Source organism: Musca domestica, unplaced genomic scaffold (assembly GCF_030504385.1).
Source record: "Musca domestica strain aabys unplaced genomic scaffold, Musca_domestica.polishedcontigs.V.1.1 27, whole genome shotgun sequence".
Taxonomy (NCBI): Eukaryota; Metazoa; Arthropoda; class Insecta; order Diptera; family Muscidae; genus Musca; species Musca domestica.
Genome location: NW_026712286.1, coordinates 1 through 26,142, shown reverse-complemented (window position 1 = coordinate 26,142; position 26,142 = coordinate 1). Strand labels below are relative to the sequence as shown.

At 33.6% G+C, this 26,142-nt stretch overlaps 4 protein-coding genes and 1 long non-coding RNA gene across 11 annotated transcripts in view; 3 read left to right on the top strand and 2 right to left on the bottom strand.

Annotated features, from left to right (window-relative positions):
- Positions 1 to 19,213, top strand: part of LOC101889725 (F-box/WD repeat-containing protein 4) — a 29,918-nt gene extending 10,705 nt beyond the window's left edge. For 3 of the 5 annotated variants that reach the window (XM_059124006.1, XM_059124008.1, XM_059124007.1), the window contains exon 4: positions 12,760 to 13,244. In XM_059124006.1, the coding sequence (XP_058979989.1) occupies positions 12,760 to 13,210 (451 nt within the window). In that variant the 3' untranslated portion in view covers positions 13,211 to 13,244. Of the gene's footprint in view, positions 1 to 12,350; positions 12,658 to 12,759; positions 13,245 to 19,075 lie in introns of those variants that run through there. The other 2 variants (XM_059124011.1, XM_059124009.1) reach the window with 2 other exon arrangements.
- On the bottom strand, positions 13,229 to 18,153 carry LOC101901608 (pantothenate kinase 3). 3 transcript variants are annotated; one of them, XM_005191819.4, is made up of 8 exons: positions 17,916 to 18,153; positions 15,943 to 16,121; positions 15,029 to 15,202; positions 14,711 to 14,829; positions 14,518 to 14,643; positions 14,284 to 14,460; positions 14,093 to 14,228; positions 13,229 to 14,030 (listed from the first exon to the last, which is right to left on the bottom strand). In XM_005191819.4, exons 1-8 carry the CDS (start codon positions 17,959 to 17,961, stop codon positions 13,722 to 13,724), a joined length of 1,266 nt encoding a protein of 421 aa, XP_005191876.2. In that variant the 5' UTR covers positions 17,962 to 18,153; the 3' UTR covers positions 13,229 to 13,721. The 3 variants fall into 3 exon arrangements, with proteins under 3 accessions (XP_005191876.2, XP_005191875.2, XP_011296007.2); XM_005191818.4 differs by lacking the exon at positions 17,916 to 18,153 and adding an exon at positions 16,815 to 17,413; XM_011297705.3 differs by lacking the exon at positions 17,916 to 18,153 and adding an exon at positions 16,318 to 16,507.
- LOC101901443 (tribbles) lies at positions 18,863 to 23,142 on the bottom strand. The gene is made up of 2 exons (XM_005191817.4): positions 21,539 to 23,142; positions 18,863 to 19,908 (listed from the first exon to the last, which is right to left on the bottom strand). The coding sequence occupies exons 1-2, from the start codon at positions 22,372 to 22,374 to the stop codon at positions 19,359 to 19,361; spliced, it is 1,386 nt and encodes a 461-aa protein (XP_005191874.2). The 5' UTR covers positions 22,375 to 23,142; the 3' UTR covers positions 18,863 to 19,358.
- Positions 19,575 to 20,535, top strand: LOC131803076 (uncharacterized). Its single transcript, XR_009342472.1, has 2 exons — positions 19,575 to 19,712; positions 19,769 to 20,535. It is a non-coding gene; the product is annotated as an uncharacterized LOC131803076 (long non-coding RNA).
- A 1,390-nt stretch (positions 23,143 to 24,532) lies between the features above and the next one.
- LOC131803096 (uncharacterized) lies at positions 24,533 to 25,566 on the top strand. The gene is made up of 2 exons (XM_059124109.1): positions 24,533 to 24,765; positions 24,957 to 25,566. Exons 1-2 carry the CDS (start codon positions 24,566 to 24,568, stop codon positions 25,540 to 25,542), a joined length of 786 nt encoding a protein of 261 aa, XP_058980092.1. The 5' UTR covers positions 24,533 to 24,565; the 3' UTR covers positions 25,543 to 25,566.
- Positions 25,567 to 26,142: the final 576 nt, after the last annotated feature.

The window sequence follows — 26,142 nt, the reverse complement described above, 5'->3', positions numbered from 1 at the left end:
AAGCGCAATCAAAAGGGCCAAATTCTCAACATCGATTGCGCACCAATTTCGAAATGTGGCATAGATTAAATCCCAGTTTCTTTGTTCACTTCGTTTCTAGTGTCTACCTCCTTATCATGTTAGCAACCTCAAGTTTAACGAATAAACCTCAACTATTTAACAACCTGCCCAATACATATACATATTTTAGAATTAAAGAAATTACGATCGATTTAGTACAAATGCATTAATTTCTTACCAATTTATTGATAAAATATTACGGAAATTCCAAAATATTATGTGAATTACAGCTTGATTAAATTGAAAATTGCAGTGGAAATAAATAAAGCGCAATCATAATGGCCAAATTCTCTGAATTATAGCTTGATTAAATTGAAAAGTGCAGTGGAAACAATTAAGCGCAATCAAAAGGGCCAAATTCTCGCCTTCGATTGTGAACCAATATCGAAATGTGGCATAGATTAAATCCCAAATTTTTATTCACTTCGTTTCTAGTGTATACTTCCTTGTCATGTAAGCAACCTCAAGTTTAACTCTTTAACAACCTGCCCAATACATTTATATTAAAATAAAAGAAATCACGATCGATTTAGTACAAATGCAGTAACTTCTTACCAATTCATTGATAAAATATTACGGCAATTGCTTTGCAAATCTCGGCAATTCCATAATATTATGTGAATTATAGCTTCATTAATTGAAAAGTGCAGTGGAAACAAATAAAGCGCAATCATAAGGGCCAAATTCTCAACTTCGATTGTGAAATAATTTCGAAATGTGGCATAGATTAAACCCCAGTTTCTTTGTTCACTTCGTTTCTAGTGTCTACTTCCTCATCATGTTAGCAACCTCAAGTTTAACGAATAAACCTCAACTATTTAACAACCTGTCCAATACATCTACATATTTTAGAATGAATTGTGGCATGGATAAAATCCCTGTTTCTTTGTTCACTTCGTTTCTAGTGTATACTTCCTTATTATGTGAGCAACCTCAAGTTTAACGAATAAAGGTCAACTATTTAACATCCTGCCCAATACATCAACATATTTTAGAATTAAAGAAATCACGATCGATTTAGTACAAATGCAGTAACTTCTTACCAATTTATTGATAAAATATTATGGAAAGTCCATAATATTATGTGAATTGTAACTTGATTAAATTGAAAATTGCAGTAGAAATAAATAAAGCACAATCATAAGGGCCAAATTCTCTGAATTATAGCTTGATTAAATTGAGAAGTGCAGTGGAAACAATTAAGCGCATTCAAAAGGCCAAATTCTCGCCTTCGATTGTGAACCATAGATTAAATCCCAGATTTTTATTCACTTCGTTTCTAGTGTATACTTCCTTGTCATGTAAGCAACATCAAGTTTAACGAATAAGCCTCAACTCTTTAACAACCTGCCCAATACATTTATATTAGAATAAAAGAAATCACGATCGATTTAGTACAAATGCAGTAACTTCTTACCAATTCTTTGATAAAATATTACGGCAATTGCTTTGCAAATCTGGGCAATTCCATTATATTATGTGAATTATAGCTTCATTAATTGAAAAGTGCAGTAGAAATAAATAAAGCGCAATCATAAGGGCCAAATTCTCTGAATTATAGCATAATGAAATTGAAAAGTGCAGAGGAAACAGTTAAGTGCAATCATAAGGGCCAAATTCTCGCCTTCGATTGTGAACCAATATCGAAATGTGGCATAGATTAAATCCCAGATTTTTATTCACTTCGTTTCTAGTGTATACTTCTTTGTTATGGAAACAAATAAAGCGCAATCATAAGGGCCAAATTCTCAACTTCGATTGTGAAATAATTTCGAAATGTGGCATAGATTAAATCCCAGTTTCTTTGTTCACTTCGTTTTTAGTGTCAATCATAAGGGCCAAATTCTCAACTTCGATTGTGAACTAATTTCGAAATGTGGCATAGATTAAATCCCAGTTTCTTTCTTCACTTCGTTTCTAGTGTATACTTCCTTATTATGTGAGCAACCTCAAGTTTAACGAATAAACTTCAACTATTTAACAACCTGCCCAATACATCTACATATTTTAGAATTAAAGAAATCACGATCGATTTAGTACAAATGCAGTAACTTCTTACCAATTCTTTGATAACTCTCTTACAACCTGTCCAAAACATCTACATTAGAATGAAAGAAATCACGATCGATTTAGTACAAATGCAGTAACTTCCTACCAGGTCATTGATAAATAAATTGAAAAGTGCAGTGGAAACAAATAAAGCGCAATCAAAAGGGCCAAATTCTCAACATCGATTGCGCACCAATTTCGAAATGTGGCATAGATTAAATCCCAGTTTCTTTGTTCACTTCGTTTCTAGTGTCTACCTCCTTATCATGTTAGCAACCTCAAGTTTAACGAATAAACCTCAACTATTTAACAACCTGCCCAATACATATACATATTTTAGAATTAAAGAAATTACGATCGATTTAGTACAAATGCATTAATTTCTTACCAATTTATTGATAAAATATTACGGAAATTCCAAAATATTATGTGAATTACAGCTTGATTAAATTGAAAATTGCAGTGGAAATAAATAAAGCGCAATCATAATGGCCAAATTCTCTGAATTATAGCTTGATTAAATTGAAAAGTGCAGTGGAAACAATTAAGCGCAATCAAAAGGGCCAAATTCTCGCCTTCGATTGTGAACCAATATCGAAATGTGGCATAGATTAAATCCCAGATTTTTATTCACTTCGTTTCTAGTGTATACTTCCTTGTCATGTAAGCAACCTCAAGTTTAACTCTTTAACAACCTGCCCAATACATTTATATTAAAATAAAAGAAATCACGATCGATTTAGTACAAATGCAGTAACTTCTTACCAATTCATTGATAAAATATTACGGCAATTGCTTTGCAAATCTCGGCAATTCCATAATATTATGTGAATTATAGCTTCATTAATTGAAAAGTGCAGTGGAAACAAATAAAGCGCAATCATAAGGGCCAAATTCTCAACTTCGATTGTGAAATAATTTCGAAATGTGGCATAGATTAAACCCCAGTTTCTTTGTTCACTTCGTTTCTAGTGTCTACTTCCTCATCATGTTAGCAACCTCAAGTTTAACGAATAAACCTCAACTATTTAACAACCTGTCCAATACATCTACATATTTTAGAATGAATTGTGGCATGGATAAAATCCCTGTTTCTTTGTTCACTTCGTTTCTAGTGTATACTTCCTTATTATGTGAGCAACCTCAAGTTTAACGAATAAAGGTCAACTATTTAACATCCTGCCCAATACATCTACATATTTTAGAATTAAAGAAATCACGATCGATTTAGTACAAATGCAGTAACTTCTTACCAATTTATTGATAAAATATTATGGAAAGTCCATAATATTATGTGAATTGTAACTTGATTAAATTGAAAATTGCAGTAGAAATAAATAAAGCACAATCATAAGGGCCAAATTCTCTGAATTATAGCTTGATTAAATTGAGAAGTGCAGTGGAAACAATTAAGCGCATTCAAAAGGCCAAATTCTCGCCTTCGATTGTGAACCATAGATTAAATCCCAGATTTTTATTCACTTCGTTTCTAGTGTATACTTCCTTGTCATGTAAGCAACATCAAGTTTAACGAATAAGCCTCAACTCTTTAACAACCTGCCCAATACATTTATATTAGAATAAAAGAAATCACGATCGATTTAGTACAAATGCAGTAACTTCTTACCAATTCTTTGATAAAATATTACGGCAATTGCTTTGCAAATCTGGGCAATTCCATTATATTATGTGAATTATAGCTTCATTAATTGAAAAGTGCAGTAGAAATAAATAAAGCGCAATCATAAGGGCCAAATTCTCTGAATTATAGCATAATGAAATTGAAAAGTGCAGTGGAAACAGTTAAGCGCAATCATAAGGGCCAAATTCTCGCCTTCGATTGTGAACCAATATCGAAATGTGGCATAGATTAAATCCCAGATTTTTATTCACTTCGTTTCTAGTGTATACTTCTTTGTTATGGAAACAAATAAAGCGCAATCATAAGGGCCAAATTCTCAACTTCGATTGTGAAATAATTTCGAAATGTGGCATAGATTAAATCCCAGTTTCTTTGTTCACTTCGTTTTTAGTGTCAATCATAAGGGCCAAATTCTCAACTTCGATTGTGAACTAATTTCGAAATGTGGCATAGATTAAATCCCAGTTTCTTTCTTCACTTCGTTTCTAGTGTATACTTCCTTATTATGTGAGCAACCTCAAGTTTAACGAATAAACTTCAACTATTTAACAACCTGCCCAATACATCTACATATTTTAGAATTAAAGAAATCACGATCGATTTAGTACAAATGCAGTAACTTCTTACCAATTCTTTGATAAAATATTACGGCAATTGCTTTGCAAATCTCGGTAATTCCATAATATTATGTGAATTATAGCTTGATAAATTGAAAAGTGCAGTGGAAACAAATAAAGCGCAATCATAAGGGCCAAATTCTCAACTTCGATTGTGAAATAATTTCGAAATGTGGCATAGATTAAATCCCAGTTTCTTTGTTCACTTCGTTTCTAGTGTATACTTCCTTGTCATGTAAGCAACCTCAAGTTTAACGAATAAGCCTCAACTCTTTAACAACCTGCCCAATACATTTATATTAGAATAAAAGAAATCACGATCGATTTAGTACAAATGCAGTAACTTCTGACCAATTCCTTGATAAAATATTACGCAATTGCTTTGCAAATCTCGGCAATTCCATAATATTATGTGAATTATAGCTTCATTAATTGAAAAGTGCATTGGAAACAAATAAAGCGCAATCACAAGGGCCAAATTCTCAACATCGATTGTGCACCAATTTCGAAATGTGGCATAGATTAAATCTTTGTTTCTTTGTTCACTTCGTTTCTAGTGTCTACCTCCTTATCATGTTAGCAACCTCAAGTTTAACGAATAAACCTCAACTATTTAACAACCTGCCCAATACAGCTACATATTTTAGGGCAATTCCATAATATTATGTGAATTATAGCTTGATAAATTGAAAAGTGCAGTGGAAACAAATAAAGCGCAATCATAAGGGCCAAATTCTCAACTTCGATTGTGAAATAATTTCGAAATGTGGCATAGATTAAATCCATGTTTCTTTGTTCACTTCGTTTCTAGTGTATACTTCCTTATTATGTGAGTTACCTCAAGTTTAACGTCAACTAATTAACATCCTGCCCAATACATCTACATATTTTAGTTTTTTGTTCACTTCGTTTCTAGTGTATACTTCCTTGTCATGTAAACAACCTCAAGTTTAATGAATAAGCCTCAACTCTTTTACAACCTGTCCAATACATCTACATTAGAATGAAAAAAATCACGATCGATTTAGTACAAATGCAGTAACTTCCTACCGATTCATTGACAAAATATTACGGCAATTGCTTTGCAAATCTCGGCAATTCCATAATATTATGTGAATTATAGCTTGATAAATTGAAAAGTGCAGTGGAAACAAATAAAGCGCAATCATAAGGGCCAAATTCTCAACTTCGATTGTGAAATAATTTCGAAATGTGGCATAGATTAAATCTGGGCAATTCCATTATATTATGTGAATTATAGCTTCATTAATTGAAAAGTGCAGTAGAAATAAATAAAGCGCAATCATAAGGGCCAAATTCTAAGAATTATAGCATAATGAAATTGAAAAGTGCAGTGGAAACAGTTAAGCGCAATCATAAGGGCCAAATTCTCGCCTTCGATTGTGAACCAATATCGAAATGTGGCATAGATTAAATCCCAGATTTTTATTCACTTCGTTTCTAGTGTATACTTCTTTGTTATGGAAACAAATAAAGCGCAATCATAAGGGCCAAATTCTCAACTTCGATTGTGAAATAATTTCGAAATGTGGCATAGATTAAATCCCAGTTTCTTTGTTCACTTCGTTTTTAGTGTCAATCATAAGGGCCAAATTCTCAACTTCGATTGTGAACTAATTTCGAAATGTGGCATAGATTAAATCCCAGTTTCTTTCTTCACTTCGTTTCTAGTGTATACTTCCTTATTATGTGAGCAACCTCAAGTTTAACGAATAAACTTCAACTATTTAACAACCTGCCCAATACATCTACATATTTTAGAATTAAAGAAATCACGATCGATTTAGTACAAATGCAGTAACTTCTTACCAATTCTTTGATAAAATATTACGGCAATTGCTTTGCAAATCTCGGTAATTCCATAATATTATGTGAATTATAGCTTGATAAATTGAAAAGTGCAGTGGAAACAAATAAAGCGCAATCATAAGGGCCAAATTCTCAACTTCGATTGTGAAATAATTTCGAAATGTGGCATAGATTAAATCCCAGTTTCTTTGTTCACTTCGTTTCTAGTGTATACTTCCTTGTCATGTAAGCAACCTCAAGTTTAACGAATAAGCCTCAACTCTTTAACAACCTGCCCAATACATTTATATTAGAATAAAAGAAATCACGATCGATTTAGTACAAATGCAGTAACTTCTGACCAATTCCTTGATAAAATATTACGCAATTGCTTTGCAAATCTCGGCAATTCCATAATATTATGTGAATTATAGCTTCATTAATTGAAAAGTGCATTGGAAACAAATAAAGCGCAATCACAAGGGCCAAATTCTCAACATCGATTGTGCACCAATTTCGAAATGTGGCATAGATTAAATCTTTGTTTCTTTGTTCACTTCGTTTCTAGTGTCTACCTCCTTATCATGTTAGCAACCTCAAGTTTAACGAATAAACCTCAACTATTTAACAACCTGCCCAATACAGCTACATATTTTAGGGCAATTCCATAATATTATGTGAATTATAGCTTGATAAATTGAAAAGTGCAGTGGAAACAAATAAAGCGCAATCATAAGGGCCAAATTCTCAACTTCGATTGTGAAATAATTTCGAAATGTGGCATAGATTAAATCCATGTTTCTTTGTTCACTTCGTTTCTAGTGTATACTTCCTTATTATGTGAGTTACCTCAAGTTTAACGTCAACTAATTAACATCCTGCCCAATACATCTACATATTTTAGTTTTTTGTTCACTTCGTTTCTAGTGTATACTTCCTTGTCATGTAAACAACCTCAAGTTTAATGAATAAGCCTCAACTCTTTTACAACCTGTCCAATACATCTACATTAGAATGAAAAAAATCACGATCGATTTAGTACAAATGCAGTAACTTCCTACCGATTCATTGACAAAATATTACGGCAATTGCTTTGCAAATCTCGGCAATTCCATAATATTATGTGAATTATAGCTTGATAAATTGAAAAGTGCAGTGGAAACAAATAAAGCGCAATCATAAGGGCCAAATTCTCAACTTCGATTGTGAAATAATTTCGAAATGTGGCATAGATTAAATCCCAGTTTCTTTGTTCACTTCGTTTCTAGTGTCTACCTCCTTATCATGTTAGCAACCTCAAGTTTAACGAATAAACCTCAACTATTTAACAACCTGCCCAATACATCTACATATTTTAGAATTAAAGAAATTGCGATCGATTTGGTACAAATGCATTAATTTCTTACCAATTTATTGATAAAATATTACGGAAATTCCAAAATATTATGTGAATTACAGCTTGATTAAATTGAAAATTGCAGTGGAAATAAATAAAGCGCAATCATAATGGCCAAATTCTCTGAATTATAGCTTGATTAAATTAAAAAGTGCAGTGGAAACAATTAGGCGCAATCAAAAGGGCCAAATTCTCGCCTTCGATTGTGAACCAATATCGAAATGTGGCATAGATTAAATCCCAGTTTTTTGTTCACTTCGTTTCTAGTGTATACTTCCTTGTCATGTTAGCAACCTCAAGTTTAATGAATAAGCCCCAACTCTTTTACAACCTGTCCAATACATCTACATTAGAATGAAAGAAATCACGATCGATTTAGTACAAATGCAGTAATATCCTACAAATTCATTGATAAAATATTACGGCAAATGCTTTGCAAATCTCGGCAATTCCATAATATTATGTGAATTATAGCTTGATAAATTGAAAATTGCAGTGGAAACAAATAAAACGCAACCATAAGGGCCAAATTCTCAGCTTCGATTGTGAACTAATTTCGAAATGTGGCATAGATTAAATCCCAGTTTCTTTGTTCACTTCGTTTCTAGTGTCTACTTCCTTATCATATTAGCAACCTCAAGTTTAACGAATAAACCTCAACTATTTAACAACCTGCCTAATACATCTACATATTTTAGAATGAAAGAAATCACGATCGATTTAGTACAAATGCTGTAATTTCTTACCAATATATTGATAAAATATTACGGAAATTCCAAAATGTTATATGAGTTATAGCTTGATTAAATTGAAAAGTGCAGTGGAAACAAATATAGCGCAATCATAAGGGCCAAATTGTTGCCTTCGTTTGTAAACCAATTTTGACATGTGACATAGATTAAATCACAGATTTTTTTCACTTCGTTTCTAGTGTATACTTCCTTATCATGTAAGCAACCTCAAGTTTAACGAGTTAGCCCAAACTATTTAACAACCTGTCCAATACCTCTACATCTTTTAGAATGAAAGGAATCACGATCGATTTAGTACAAACGCAGTAACTTCTTGCCAATTCATCGATAGAATATTACGGCAATTGCTTTGCTCACTTCGTTTCTAGTGTCTATTCCTTATCATGTGAGCAACCTCAAGATTAACGAATAAACGTCAACTATTTAACATCCTGCCCAATACATTTACATATTTTAGAATGAAAAAAATTACGATCGATTTAGTACAAATGCAGTAATTTCTTACCAATTTATTGATAAAATATTACGGAAAGTCCATAATATTATGTGAATTGTAACTTGATTAAATTGAAAATTGCAGTAGAAATAAATAAAGCGCAATCATAAGGGCCAAATTCTCTGAATTATAGCTTGATTAAATTGAAAAGTGCAGTGGAAACAATTAAGCGCAATCAAAAGGGCCAAATTCTCGCTTTCGATTGTGAACTAATTTCGACATGTGGCATAGATTAAATCCCAGATTTTTATTCACTTCGTTTCTAGTGTATACTTCCTTGTCATGTAAGCAACCTCAAGTTTAACGAGTTAGCCCAAACTATTTAACAACCTGCCCAATACATCTACATCTTTTAGAATGAAAGGAATCACGATCGATTTAGTACAAACGCAGTAACTTCTTGCCAATTCATCGATAGAATATTACGGCAATTGCTTTGCAAATCTCTCTCAAAAGCGTGTTTTCAAGTAAATGTTTTTTGGTAAACTGAAAAAATCGGTGGAAACGACTGGATGTCGAATGTTCGATTAAATTCCAATTGTTAATTTAAACAGTTTACTTTCGTCAATCCAAAATGAGTAAACACGGTTTCATTTCAATCGAAATTGATTCCATATTAAATGTGAGCATTTTGACATCAGTAGCTTACCAGAAATTATGTCTTCTGTCACCTTTTTGGACAATATAATTGCCATGATCGCAAATAAAAAAATAAAGCGCAATCATAAGGCCCAAATTCTCGACTTCGATTGCGAACCAATTTCGAAATGTGACTCAGATTAAATCCCAGTTTTTTCTATCAGCATTTGCATTTTATTATGTGAATTGTAGCTAGATTAAATTGAAAAGTTCAGTGGAAACAACTGGGTATCGAATATAAGATTAAATTCTAGTCGTTTCTATCAACATTTTCGCTTTCATTGATCTAAAATTAACATACCCAAATAAATCAATTTCAATCGAAATTTGTTCCAGTATTGCCAGCACTTCAAGTTTGTGTTTTGACTTGATGAATTGAAAATAGCTTTGGGTTTGAAAATTACACCCTTTCAATGCGGTGAATATAGTTTGACGTATAATACGCTGATCCTAGGGTTTCTCCTTTGATTTTCAATTGTTTTTATCTCCTGTATCAAAAGAGTTTTGGTAGTATGGAATAAATAACTTGTTTACTTGGTTTCTAATGTGTTCTACCGAAACATGTAAGCAACCACAAGTTTCCAGAATAAACCCAAACTATGTAACATGTAGTCGCGATTAATTTAGTATAAATTAAATAATTCTTAAAAAAAACATGGGTAAAATAATACGGCAATTGCTCTGCAAATCTGCCTAGAAAGCATGTCAGCTCAGTTCAGGACAGCGAAAATTTAGAAATATGCTTCGTTATCATGAAGCCAACCTCAAGTTTTCCGAATTTAGCCAAATTATCAGGGAACCTTTCCCAAACATCTACAACTTTTAGCATTATAGAAATCACGATCGATTTAACATATGTTGGATAATATATTACGGCAAATTGTTCCATGTTGAATGCGAGAATTTTTGCCCCAGAATTGAAATGTCTAGTGTTGATTTATAATCTCTACCATGTTGTTATATAATCACTAGTTTTGGTACCATTCTCTTTATAGAACAAGTGCTATTAAGACATCCATTTCGCATATAGTCTCTTCAAGTTTGTGTTTTGACTTGATGAATTGAAAATAGCTTTGGGTTTGAAAATTACACCCTTTCAATGCGGTGAATATAGTATGACGTATAATACGCTGATCCTAGGGATTCTCCTTTGATTTTCAATTGTTTTTATCTCCTGTATCAAAAGAGTTTTGTTTAGTATGGAATAAATAACTTGTTTACTTGATTTCTAATGTGTTCTACCGAAACATGTAAGCAACCACAAGTTTCCAGAATAAACCCAAACTATGTAACATGTAGTCGCGATTGATTTAGTATAAATTAAATAATTTAAAACAAAAAAAACATGGATAAAATAATATGGCAATTGCTCTGCAAATCTGCCTAGAAAGCATGTCAGCTCAGTTCAGGACAGCGAAAATTTAGAAATATGCTTCGTTATCATGAAGCCAACCTCAAGTTTCCCGAATTTAGCCAAATTATCTGGGAACCTTTCCCAAACATCTACAACTTTTAGCATTATAGAAATCACGATCGATTTAACAAATATTGGATAATATATTACGGCAAATTGTTCCATGTTGAATGCGAGAATTTTGCCCCAGAATTGAAATGTCTAGTGTTGATTTATAATCTCTACCATGTTGTTATATAATCACTAGTTTTGGTACCATTCTCTTTATAGAACAAGTGCTATTAAGACATCCATTTCGCATATAGTCTCTTCAAGTTTGTGTTTTGACTTGATGAATTGAAAATAGCTTTGGGTTTGAAAATTACACCCTTTCAATGCGGTGAATATAGTTTGACGTATAATACGCTGATCCTAGGGTTTCTCCTTTGATTTTCAATTGTTTTTATCTCCTGTATCAAAAGAGTTTTGGTAGTATGGAATAAATAACTTGTTTACTTGATTTCTAATGTGTTCTACCGAAACATGTAAGCAACCACAAGTTTCCAGAATAAACCCAAACTATGTAACATGTAGTCGCGATTAATTTAGTATAAATTAAATAATTCTTAAAAAAAACATGGGTAAAATAATACGGCAATTGCTCTGCAAATCTGCCTAGAAAGCATGTCAGCTCAGTTCAGGACAGCGAAAATTTAGAAATATGCTTCGTTATCATGAAGCCAACCTCAAGTTTTCCGAATTTAGCCAAATTATCAGGGAACCTTTCCCAAACATCTACAACTTTTAGCATTATAGAAATCACGATCGATTTAACATATGTTGGATAATATATTACGGCAAATTGTTCCATGTTGAATGCGAGAATTTTTGCCCCAGAATTGAAATGTCTAGTGTTGATTTATAATCTCTACCATGTTGTTATATAATCACTAGTTTTGGTACCATTCTCTTTATAGAACAAGTGCTATTAAGACATCCATTTCGCATAGTCTCCTTGGAAGTGGAGCTATAGAAAAGAGATTAATTTGAATTCCAAAACATCTAAAGTTTTCACTATGCGTTTTCGTGCTCGTTCTTTGCTTTTTGGAGTTATATGTATAGAAGCATTTATAAATGTTTCCTATAAAAATGCAATGATTTCGGTGCACGTGGTAATTTGTTAAGATATAAAGAACAGAATGTCTGTTTCTTGACTTTATGTGGACTGCTGCAAAAGAGGCAGAGCAAGTGCTACTTAATTATGCAGTAATTCCTTTTATTATGCTGGGTATTTTACTGCGGTGGTATATTCCGATAACAGACATACTAGCTTTTGAAGTTATTACCGTTGTTCGAACTAAGGCTTACATAGATGAGAAGCACAACAACAGTGTAAATTTGTTTCGATAATATTAGACTATAAAGCTATGTTATAATTTAATTGTTCTGTATTTTTATATATATTTTTAATATCAAACTATGTAATTACATTTTTAGTGGGGCCGAATCCATCTTGAACTCCAATACAATTTCAATTTATGATCTTAAAATTAAAGATGAAAATGTGCTGTGCTGCACGTGGTAATTTGTTAAGATATAAAGAGCAGAATGTCTGTTTCTTGACTTTATGTGGACTGCTGCAAAAGAGGCAGAGCAAGTGCTACTTAATTATGCAGTAATTCCTTTTATTATGCTGGGTATTTTACTGCGGTGGTATATTCCGATAACAGACATACTAGCTTTTGAAGTTATTACCGTTGTTCGAATTAAGGCTTACATAGATGAGAAGCACAACAACAGTGTAAATTTGTTTCGATAATATTAGACTATAAAGCTATGTTATAATTTAATTGTTCTGTATTTTTATATATATTTTTAATATCAAACTATGTAATTACATTTTTAGTGGGGCCGAATCCATCTTGAACTCCAATACAATTTCAATTTATGATCTTAAAATTAAAGATGAAAATGTGCTGTTTACCGCTAACTTCGACACTACCTTTCGAATGTACGATCGACGTTCGAACAAAGACGAGCATATATGGGAAGATCCGTTCGATTCGTCGTTTTACTGTCTGGAATACGATGGCTTATACGCAGTGTTATGCGGGACTAAACATCATAGTCGAGTAAACCTATATGACATACGTGTTCCATCAAAACACATGCAGTTATATTTCCCACAATCCCGAGACAAACGCCGAAGAGAGTTTAGATCATCTCCTGTATATAGTATAGCTTGTGATAGTCGATATTTATTTGTGGCCACAGATCGCAGTGTGCATGTAATGGACTTTAAGGTGAACTGTGGCACATGTAGAGACTACAGCAATATTAATGTCTTTCGGCAATAATAAATCAAAAATAAAGTATACTGGCACCGTTCAATCATCTCAAATCAATTTATTAATATATAAACATAAAAACAAAATACATTTGATATAAATAGTCAATAAAGATATAATTGAAGCAATAGAATTTGATAAATTTCAAATATAAGCAAAAAGACTAAAATGTTGTGCATTGTATATTTCGCGCCTTTGTATTTCGGATGGCTCGACATAGGTATACGACTTGAAAATGGCCAATTCACTACAAGTGAGAATTAGACTAAATGAGAAATTTATATGTGGTAAAACTCTTGTAATATTAGAAATCTGTTAAAACCGAGCTGACCAACAGAGCTGCATACCTGCGGAGGACGTGAGGCTATATACAGTATAGTACTATTTACGCTATCTACTACTGGTAAAACATAGACCAAAACATAATCGATTAAACGCAGCCTATAGGATAATATAGTGGAAGTAACGAGTTTTTAATGCTTAAAATAAATAAAGGCACCGTTTAAAAGCAAATTAAAAACTATCTCTGTGTTTCTTTTGGCGAATTATCATCATTGGATGCGCTCGACGTGTCGTCTAGTGGTGACATGCAATTTTCTCTTTTATCTGTTGTAGACGATTGTGAAGTAGCTGTGCATTTGTCGGACGTATCATTTAACGCAGCGGCTATTTCTCCGTTGAATTGAAGTAAACACCCCAAAGCGCCAAAGTACCCTTCGTGTTCCAGGAACAAACCCTTGAGGGTGCCATTTGACCAAAATTCCATTGCGTAAGCCAAAAGTTTCATGGCAATGGGATTTACACGCAAAAAATTACCAACAAATACCACCTGTTGGAAGTTTAAAAATAGATAATGATTCTTGGATAAGATTATATACAAATTATACATACCTTGTCCATCTTTTCGTTCAGCGCACACATACGAGCAATCAAACCTATGTTGTTTGTTATTGTAACTAGTGTTGCATTTGCGAGATCTTCACGTGATACGGACGACCGCTTATCTTTAAGGTGCATTTGTCCGAAGCTACAATATGTTGAAATTAACAAAATATGCAAAGGAAATTTTATCATGGACAAACCTAGAGGCCACAAGATCACCAGTTAAACCGAAACGGTCGTAATCACCGCCATATATATCTCGAACTAGTTTATCTACTTTCCGATTATCACCTTTGGTAGCAAGCTGAATTGCTTCTTCGAATGTATTGCAGCCCGTTAGTAAGCAACAGAGACCAAGGAAGGTACCACCTCCCAAACTAAAATAATGTATTTATATTTAATGTTACAATGCACAAACCTAAGGATTATCTTACCTTGTTCCCGAAACTCGTTTATAGTTATCCGGGCCATATACAGCCAATATTGAAACTCCAGAACCCACATTTACTAAAATAAATGGATAAGGCTGTGAAAAGTCGAACGCTTTCTTTTCACTTTTCCTACGGACAACAGTAAATATTAAATAAGTTTTATGTAATAATATTGATCTATAATTCAATAACATACATGATGTCTCTAGCATTTTCATAGTAATAACATTCCGTACGGTTTTGTATTTCAGCAAAAAGAATACCTTTAATTAAGGTATCTAGCTCATCAAATTTTGCTAACTTCATATTTACTTGCTGCAAAAATAAAATTGGAACACAAAAAATACATATCATTTAAGTGCACCCATCTGAAAATATAAGCTCATCAATTATCGCCTTAAAACAGCCGTAATGATATATGTCACCTTTGTCATACCGGTAAAATCATTCTGGCTTATTTCAGATAAATGCGTTTAAGTTAACAAGCAATAAGATATTGCAATACATTACTTACCTCTCGGAAATCATTTTCAAACTTAAAAGCGCCTCCTCCTGTTGCGCATACTGTTGTCACCAACTCTGCCATACCCTTCTGCTTGGCTAACGACAAAAAGTTGCCCATATCTGTGGTTTGAAAGCGTATAAAATGTAGCGATCCTTTCCTTTTTCGTATTTCCACATTGTCCATCTGAATACCAATTCATGTTGAAGATTGTAATTTTTTTTAAATTAATTAATAATTTAAATGCAGACACTTCTGTCGTTGTAGTTAGATGTTGTGTAAAGTACTATTGTTCGTTTAACATTGATGTTTAAATACGTTTTTGTGTAATTCTATCTTTAAAAATTGTGTTTAATGGTTATCAATATAATGATTGAGAAAACATATAAGCTTTGAAAACCGAGATAACCAAAATTATTATTTTATAGAAGGCTTAAACATATTTCTGTTATGAAAAAAAATTCTACGATCTATTTGATATTTAGAGTTTAAAGCTTGCTGCCCTTAAAATGTAATCTAGTATATACGAACATTATTACGGAAAACTTTGTTTGTGTATTAAATACCGAATTTCATAAATTTCAAATTGTTAATCCGCTTCCTTTTTCAATCACAGATTTTACATTGTCAACATGTAAATTTCCAAAACAGTAATCTGAGCACCCTTATTAAAAACGCAATTGTTATGCTAATTAAATGGCAATACTATGAGGCAATGGCAAATATCTACATACGTAAATGTCGCGTTCTATACGTGTACAAAGGTCTGTAGAATAACAAAGTGAACGAAATACAATTTTTATACTACTGTGAGTTTATATAAGCTTATATTCTTAATGGGGTGTCATTATATAAACATCGTGAAACTTTTATATATTATTTATAATTTGGCAGTACCGTATAAATTTTAAGAATTCATCACTCACCTGTAAATGAGCATCTCTATGGCCGGTTTTGCCATAAGCTGAATTTTTTGTTAAATAACGACGGATGCTTCGCAAACTTTCTGCCTCCTCATCTTGTTCACCGGGCGTAATATCCTTAGGCTCAAAATATACTAGTTTTGTAAGAGTGCCTCCAATGTCCATTCCAAACCAAGGCATGGCTAAAAATATTATGGAGGTAATAATTCGACATAACTTTAAATCAAATGTGTTCATATATAAGATATATTCTGTGTTACAATAAAAACTTTGAATCATGTATTTGCCTCATTCCACGAGTTTGTCACTATGAGGCATTTCAAATTCTCCTATCAGTAGTTTTGCGTAATATAGTACAAGAAACGCATACGTATTTACTTATATCTATTGGATTTTCAGCATTTCTCTTATCCCCTCGATAGCCAAATCGGTAACATTGACAAATTTGCGAGAATAGGACACAAAAACCAAAAGCAGACTGCTAGTACGAAAAGAGTTTCCTAAACTCAAACGGCATAATTCTTACGGAAATTGGCCATCAAATAATTAATGATCAAATTCATTGAACTTATCAAAATCGGTAGAAGTGACAATGGACAAGTAAATATTTCGAATGAATTCAAACCTACTAGCCGATCTAATAAAAATTCACATACGAACTTTTAAGAATGTATATGTAATTATAAATACTAAAGGTGGCGTGCTTATCAGTCGGTCGGCAATATAAACAAAATTTCGACGTGAGGGGTAAGCAACTTACTTTAATAGCCAATCATATCGACACTATAGAAACAAAATGCAGTATTAAATAACTTGAATTTTGAAAAGATATCTGGTAATAAAGTATTCTGGAACCGTGAAAAAATACAACTTACATAGGTACTCATCCTCTGGACGGGAAGCAGTACACGAACAAGAATTAGTTATCTTTTCCCCGCGTTCTCTCCCTATTGTTTTGTATGATCGTTGTCTAGAATTAAATGGACTATTTTGAGGTGTGTTACAAATCTTCGAACCACTGCGCCATGGGCTTTTTCTGGCATGAGTCTTTGGGGTTTTGTGCATTGTAATAACAGGAACGGCAAATGTAGTACAGGTACACTTCTTTTCGGTGGAATTTTGTAATTTCATCAATTTTAAATTACATGAAAACTTTGATACATCTCGTCCAGTTACTTTCATGATTTCTAGCTTGACAAGCGAAAATCACGTCGTAAATTGCACATTTATTTTTGAATTACAATTTTACGTGTTTATAAAACAAACGCGGAACCGGTTGAAGTTAAACTGATTGAAGTCGTGGTTGAAAACTGAATGAAATTTCAAAATCGAAAGTCCAAAATGATGGTCAATACATTTAAATGAACAGATCTATAAACAAATTGGGTTTTGCAACGAGTGTTGCCTCTCCGTGCTCTTCAAAATGTTATTAACAAATTCAAACGAGAGCCAATGAGAAAGTGAGAGAGTAAATTATTTTCGCAAAGTAATGAACGAAGCCCCGCAGAAAGAGCCAGACGAACACGATTACTGAGAAGGCTCGCAAGAAGATAGCAACTGAACACTCAAATCACCTGAGTCGTCGGCGATTACAAACGCCTAATCGTATAACAAAGACAAATAGTATTCCTATCTCGCGGGTCATTCATTTGCAAACGAGTTTGGTGTTATTGGCACAGTGGCTTCTAAAATCTGTAGTCAATCTGTAATTGCTCTCATTTTTGTCTGTTGAAAAAGAGAAGATTTATTAACGCATCTCATTGACACCATTGAACTTTGGCCTAGCTTTAAGATATGACCCGTGTATAAAAACCCCATTTCAAACCAATCATTGTAAGTATGCAAATGTCAATAATAACTAGCGATTGTTTTCTAAGTAGGTTTATTAAAATGTATCTTATGAAATAAAATCTCTACAACGCAAAATTGGTTAAAAGAATATGATATCCATTTACAAATATCCAGCAAATACCTACCTTTTGCTAGCTGTCTGTTAAACATGTCTTCCTTTTGATGGGACATTATGATGTGTTATAGGCTTAATATTTGTGCATAAATTTATACGAATAAACGTTTGATAAAACTGGCAACATTCAACGCCAACGATGTCTGGAATGTTTGAGAATTAAGTATTTTGTTATTTTAATAAATATTTACACCAATTCCTATCCAATAATACACAGCTGTTCCTTATACCAACATGTTGGTATTAGTCACATACGTCAGCTTGAAGCTGTCAGAGAAAATACAACACTATACATGTTAGTGGTGGTCACCTTTAATGGAGAAGTATCGTACGAACGCGACGTGGATGTGGCGACATAGAAACCGTAAACTGTACTATTTACAAAGCACAAAGGAAAGAATTCTTAACTTTTTAATTTTATATTAAGAAGGTTTTCCCAAATCTATGATTGGATTGAGTATTCGTGTATAAATCATTACTATTATTCTTGCAAAAAGCATTGTAGTTTTAATGAGCTAAACCTTCAATTGGTTCGAATAAAGATAGTGCGACAAATATATTTCAAATAGAAGTAATAAGAGTAACCATGTTATTTACCATTGAAAATAATTCCCAAATATATCGGGAAATTGTTCATGGAAAAATGCGCAAATCTTATATTTTTTTACGTGTGATTGTAGTTTCCTCCAAAATTAACCAATATCTAACCTGATAAAATTGTTCAGAAGGTATATCTTTTGCCTTTCCGTGATATGCTTAAAATATATTTGAACATTCTGATTATCTTTAAACTTCGTAGACTATAAACATATATTCTTTTTACCTTTATCGATATATTTAACTATGTATTCTCGGTGATAATCACCTTCACACTCTACTCCATTCCGTATTGAAATCACAGACCCCCTAATGCAATTGTAGTTCAAATAATGCTATTAATAAAAGAAGTTTCGGGCATAATGAGATCAAATTATTTTTTATTACTCAATCTTGGAACAAAAATAAAAATATTTTTCGTTTTTATACGAATTAAACAAAAATAGTTTGACTTAAGAATAAAATTTCAAATGGAAACATTGGAAGAACTTCGAATAAATATCTTTCCATAAAATCAAGGCAACGTTTTGATATTAAGTTATGTAACAAAATCTATTTTATTTTTATTTACAGGTTGCAAATGTAGAACTTTACACAGCACTTTCAGCACGATGAATGTCTACCATAAGTCAGTCTCACACTCTCAAAGTAAATGTACAGGAGGGTTGACAACATGTTGGTTTCAGCTTATGTTAAAATATGGATGAATAAGGTGAACATAATTGGGATGTTTGAGCCCACGAAAGGTAACAAACAAGTCAAGAACTTGTAGATGACAAAGCTTCAAAATTGCCAACTCTAATTTGCGGTGGTATGCCGATTTAAACTGCTTTCTTTGTATGAACTGTCTTATATATCAACCCATTTCAGCATACGAATAAGTACAGTTAAGGCTTAAGCTGCTGCAGGAGTAATCCAATGGCTGGACGCCAACATCTTCGTCTAATTCTGCACAATCCATGGAGCTACTTGTGTTCAATGGTTCATCAGCGGGAATTTCGACGTCAACTGGTATGTACATATGAAATGGCCGTTGTTCCTTTAACCATGGAGACAAAAATATGTGCTCTATTGGCACCCGATCGTTGATATTTTTCCTTAGCAGCGCTAATAGGAGCCACCTGGCCGAACGAGATAAATGACCCGGAAGCTGTACAAAACATTGGCGAATAATGGAAATAAGATTGCTGTTTCCTTTTACAAAGAATGGGTAATGTCCAACAAGCATGGTATACAATATGACACCTAATGCCCACATATCTGCAGGTTTGCCTCTATACTTTGGTTCGGGACAAAGCAATTCCGGCGCAGTATATAGCGGACAGCCAATTTTCTCGGTTAGTGTGTCATCTTCGGGATTATCAAGAATCATCGAGCCCTCAAGAGATTCATATTGCAGTTTTGTTCTGAAAAATAAAATAAATTGTACTCATTAGTTTTCTATGTTTTCAAGAGTGTTTACGTAAATTAAAAAGAGTATTGCAAGATATTCTAATTCTCTTGCTCGTCGTACAGCACAGCAACGCCCAGACATCTGCATGTTGTAATAAATTCATTGCCAACACGATCACTCATAAACTCAATCGTAGTAATACACGACATTCAGTCAGCGGTGATCGCAACAACACCCAAAACCTAAAATTTCAACAAGTATTACAACAATGCACGAAACCTCGAACTGACCCTGATATCAATACTCAAACACATACAAATTCAACCACACAATCACAAACTGTTGCTTTTGGTTAGAGAAGAAGAGCACGGCAACTCCATGAATCGTTAAGACACACTGCCAGATACAAGGTGAAAACATTTAACAGAAAGAAGAGAGAGAACGCTAGTCGCACCAGCTATTTATGTAGGGGTAAACATACTATACAGAAATAAAAACACAATTACCCCGAATGACCTCGAATCGATTTAAGAAAAAATATGAATAGGGCAAAGATAATTTGTTGATGTTATTTTGCAATGTAATAATAAAAGAATGGATAAATAAATAAAGCGATTGACTTCAAAACTTAAATAAAAAACTGTGTACTTTATTTCCCGATACGAGCATATTGTCGAAAATAAATTTCGTTTATAGACCAAATGTTCAATGACCTTAGAAATATGTGTTTTTAGGCAAACGTGACAACTTGTGTGAATCGAGTATTGGGCAATTCAATTTCAAGACAATTTTAATAACGTCACGACTATTGCAGCCGAATTTTCTACTGTATTTTCAACAGGAAATTCTTTTTTGTTTTTCTTCTAGTCGGCATCATATAAAGCGAATTTACAAAAAGATCCGTAGGCATCATACTTTAAGAACGTGTTTCTAAGTTAAAGGAGAAAGAACTCATTTTTTTATAAGACTAATGAATCTCAGAAAACGAACATACGAGTATATGTTCGCTAAGCCAAATTGTTAACATTTTTAGGAGCTTCAAAACATAATTCCAATTGCCGTTTTTTACTTTTCTTGATGGTACACATATGATCTAAACCGATCCTTAAGCCCTTAGTAATATATTAGCGAAGTTTTCTTTATTTCAAATTGGCTTTTTGTTGTTCCGAGAAAGAATACTTTTTAGTTCAACAATTTCAAAACAATTTGCAGTCACTGCCGTAGATAAATTAGACGAGGAGTGTTTCAATGTTATTGATTTCGACATTTCAAAAACGTTCAATGTTACCAATACCAAAAATACTTTTGTATTCAGTTTAGCTGTTTGTCTTTCGTCGCTTGAAGTTTTTATCTCGTTATTCATTTGCTTGTTAATGCCAATAACGAGTTTAAACTTTGATGTTGGAAGGCTAACATATCTACATTTGTATGCGAGTGTGTGTACTACAAAATCATGTACTGATGTGTGTAACAAGATTAAACCTCGCCGTGTAATGATTTTAAGAATGAACTCCGTCGGTGTCATTACATACCATAGTACCAATACTTTTTAATCGATCTATTGTATCTTGCCAATCTCTAATCCAGAACGAGATTACCCAAGACCAATAGATCTCTAAATTTACAAAATATTTCATAATTACCTTGCTTCATCGACGAAAAAGAAACGTTTCAATTTAAGGTCACGTAAAATAATTCCGTTTCTGTGACAAATAAGAACAGTCTCACAAATCTGGTGAAATAGCGTCCGTGCCTCTGTTTCGCAGAGTCGATGGTTTTCCCTGAGATATGTGTGCAAATCCTCATATACTTCGGAGGCAGTGCTACAAGAATCCGAACTCTTGTTGCCTGGAGCTAATATAATATAGGTTCGTAGCTTATCCATCGGCACAATGTCATGCGCTTCCCGTATCAATTGATGCCCATAAATGCTACTGCAGCGTTTTTCACCTTCCATTTGCAATTTAAAATAGGCTTCTTGCACCTTATGGAAGGGCTCGTTGATTATTTTTACGGGATACTGCTCCTCCGTATAAATATCAGTACATACAAGATTGGACAGGCTCATGTCCACCAAATGGCGGTAACTCGATTGTCCCTTGGAGTCGCCCGCATTATTAGGCCTGGCGCATATTATATATTTATCCTTTATTACTTTGACGCCAGAGTCGACGCTACAGTCCGAACGCAAGGATTGTAGTTCAAATACACCACCCGGTGTTGCCAGTTTCTTTCGTATTGTCTGCAGCATTACTGTATCCAACAAATGCTTCTTTGGTGTACTAAGAAGGGTGGCATATGCTGCATTTGGAGAGCAGTTATTAGTAATCACCGATGTTCTGGTGAAATGTCTGTTTGACCTACTATCCGTTGCTATCGAGGGCGACGACGGGGTTGCAGAATATTCTGTTTTAATAGCAGCTGCTACAGGAGAGTTCATGTTAGACGTGGCAAGTGTTACAGCTGTATTTCTTTCCATTGTGTATTCCAGATTCCTTAACAAACAGAATCGCCTTCGTATTTTCGTACTTCAATGTGTTTGACACAAAAATATTTTATAATTTTCTTTATGTATATCTGATGGGTATCACAATGCCAACTTTGTATCTTTTCTAATTATCCACAGAATACTCATTTGTATCTTTTAACTACTGCTTTAATTTCTGCACGTTTTTTGTTTTGTAATATTGAAAAAACTCGCGGAGTACTTGGCTAATTCTTTAGTATAAATTATATTCTCTTCAAATTAGCTGATGCAAGAGTTTACGAAATTTTAATGCACAAACATATGCCGATGAATTTATTTTCTTAGTTATCTTTGTTACTTTTTTCTTTCTATATTTTTAGATTAGCATTTTAGCACTTTTTATATTACAATTTATAAAATTAAAACAAAAATTTCTCGCCACCTCGTTGCCGATTTGTTGAATGGCTGAAGATCTAAATACGAATGAATATAGTATATGAGTAATGTAGGTATATATGAAGAAGAAGAGATTAAAGAGAGCGAGAGTGTGCAAAACCCTCTTGTTGTTGCTATTTCTATGGGAAAAAAAGTATCTGAACGAACGTCCAGAGAACATTTTTGAAAATAACGCCTGAAACAAGAGAAAATGAGAGCGCTTTTATCAGTGTATGTGTGTGTTACTGAGAGCAAATTCAAAAAGAGAGCGGAGGTAGATATTTCAAAATGATGCGTAAATAAAAACGTTCAACGTTTCTTTGTTAAAGGCACAACACAAGCGTTTGATGCGTCATTATAAAAAAAACTACAATTATTTTTGATTCTTAATTATTATAAATCAGCCAACAGGCGTTTTATTGAATAAACATTATCATAAAATGGTACAGAGATTACATTTGTAATAAAAAGGCGCTCTTTCTATATTCCACAGCCATTATTATTCCTTCATTTGACTACTTCCTCCACCATTCCATTACATTATACTCCTCATTTCAAATCTCCCAAGCCATTTGGATGTCTGCATCAAATCTTTATTTCCTCCACTCCATATCTTCACCCACCGATCAACTTGTTTCACATAAAATTCTCTCAAGAGCAGCAACTCCCTCCACACAAGGATATTCCACTTAACATCTGTCCATTTCTATCCATGTGTTTCTTAGGATTTTACAATTTAACCTACGGAAAATCCATCTCCAATTTGAGTGTATTGGTACAGTTGTGTTTCAAATTCCTTCGTCCTGTCGAAAAGACCCTACATTTTTCAGCTGCTACTTGTCATTGCAGGTAAAAATAAAACGCACTTCTAAACATACATCCCTTACATGTGTAGGGATGTGAATGCAGCTGTTGCAAGGTGTCTTCGTTGCAAAGAAACAAACAATCCAAACGCACAGACTCATATTTCGGAATTCTTCTTTGCCTTAGGGTAGTTTCATTCATTAAAGATACATCCAACAAACAATCCCCAACAACGAAGACACACTTCTGCTTTACAAAAATACTTCTTGCATCTTTTCCCACGCCATTCCTAGAAACACAAATGTAAATTAGAACCATCTACGCGTTCATTTCTATGTGCACAAAATACCTGCCCTCCTTTGACCATAAGCGTAATAGACGGATTAATCTTCATCTTTGCAAATCTAACATCTGTTACACCATAATTCAGGTAGTAAGCAAGTTGAAGGACGGAAATTCCATATCCAATACGAACATTATTTTCTTAATCCCTTTACTATTCTTAACGAGGGAAAATACACACACAATTGCCTTGTCATTTTTGCAATATGACTTACAGTTTGAGAAGCACTGTACATACCAACCGGTGTTGCCATATCTCCTCTCATCACCAGCGTTGCCATATGTCGGCACAGCGCCACCTGTCACCATCTGTCAAACTGACTTACAGTTTGAGAGTCCCACAACCGCGTTGCCAACTATACTATATTTTCCTCCATTTGTAGTGTTGCCACATATCACCACGTTGCCAACTGCTTCGGCGTTGATAAATTGCCGTACGCCCTATCGTATTACGCCAGCAATATTTAAATGGTAGAGTATCAGAAAGCTGTTTTATATACGAAAATGAGTGCATAACGGAACAGCAGCTGCATTGTCCCAAAGAATACTTGTACTTAAATTATTAATGCATGTTTTATATATCTTTTCAGATCACTCATCTAAGAACATATTTTCAAATAAAATGAGACATATAGTTTGCTTGCTGGATATAAATCCTGACTGTTTAGTGAAAATATTTTCATTCTGCAGCGAAAAGGATCTACAAAACCTTTGTAAAGTACATTGGATGCTGAGGCAAGTGATTGAAAATAACATCTTTAGCATCAAAACGCTAGACTTACTTATGTGTGGTCGTCGCAATAACCCGATCATAATGCAACGGTAATATCAAAGTATTAACAGCACCGATAATCCCATTGTTACAGATTCTTTACTACGTCCAATTGTTTGTGAAGAATGCAAACAATTGCATTTCATAGACAATTTTACTTGAATGACGGTTACTAAATTTCTGTTATGTAGGGATCATAACAAATAATTTAATATTTATTAATTTAATTATAACTTTTTAGCACCCAGTATGCACTATCTTTTGGCAAACGTATGGAAATTTCTAAGAATTGGTTAAATGGCTGCTATCGTGAGCAACAATACTTTCACCGTACTAAAATGTTTCCAACCAAACTCTTTCTTGATAAAGAATGGCTGTACTTGTCCTACGCTTGTTATATTAGCCAACATAAGCGTTTAAAGAATGAAGCAGTTCAAAGGAAGTATTTTCATGAGATTTCGTCAAAAAACAACAACGACATATCAGATTTTACCAAGAAACATGAGTCCATATTTGCTGGCAGAGTATCAGGAGGCTGTTTTATATACGAAGATGAGTGCATGACGGAACAACAGCTGCATTGTCCCAAAGAATACTTGTGGTGTGTTGACTTTGAAAGAAATTTATATGTTACAAGTACTGATCACTGTTCTAAAATATGGAGAAGATCAGAGGAAATGGGATTGCTACATCTGGATTTAGTATCAAACTTGAACGGCTCATACAAAGCTCTGCAGTTCAGTAATGATGGGTTTCGTCTTTACGGTGGTCTTTACGATTCAATTATAGATCGCCGTGCACTGCATGAAATTGATGTGGAAAGGTAGGTCAAAGTATATAGACATATTTTTAAACCTTCCAGTATACTATGACGGGTACATTAGCTTCGTCATTCGTTTTGTAAATCCCCAAAAGTCATAACTGACCCTACAAAGTATATAATCTTGTTCAATGTTAAAATACTTTTGTAGTTGTTGTATATTATTGGTTTATTCAACTTTTTTAACAAATTCTTTGAAATATTGCATTTAGGATCCTAATATGAATCTGATCCTTCGCCATTGTTTTGTAAATCCCCAAAAGTCATAACTGACCCTACAAAGTATGTAATCTTGTTCAATGTCAAACTACTTTTTGTACTTGTTGTATATAATTGGTTATCAACCTTTAAAAAAAAAATTCTTGAAATGTTGCATTTTAGAATCCTAATATGTAAATGATTCAACACTGTACCTATAAAACGGTTGCTCCCTACACTGTGAATGGTTTTAACGGCTGGAAGACCTGTAATTTGACATTTTTACCCTCGAAGTAGGGAGCCACCTAGAAAAAAACTAGAACATAGGTTCATATATTAGGGTACCGCTCTATTTCGGTATATTGGAGTGTTAACCTCATTTTACGGCAGTAACACCTGTATCATGGCC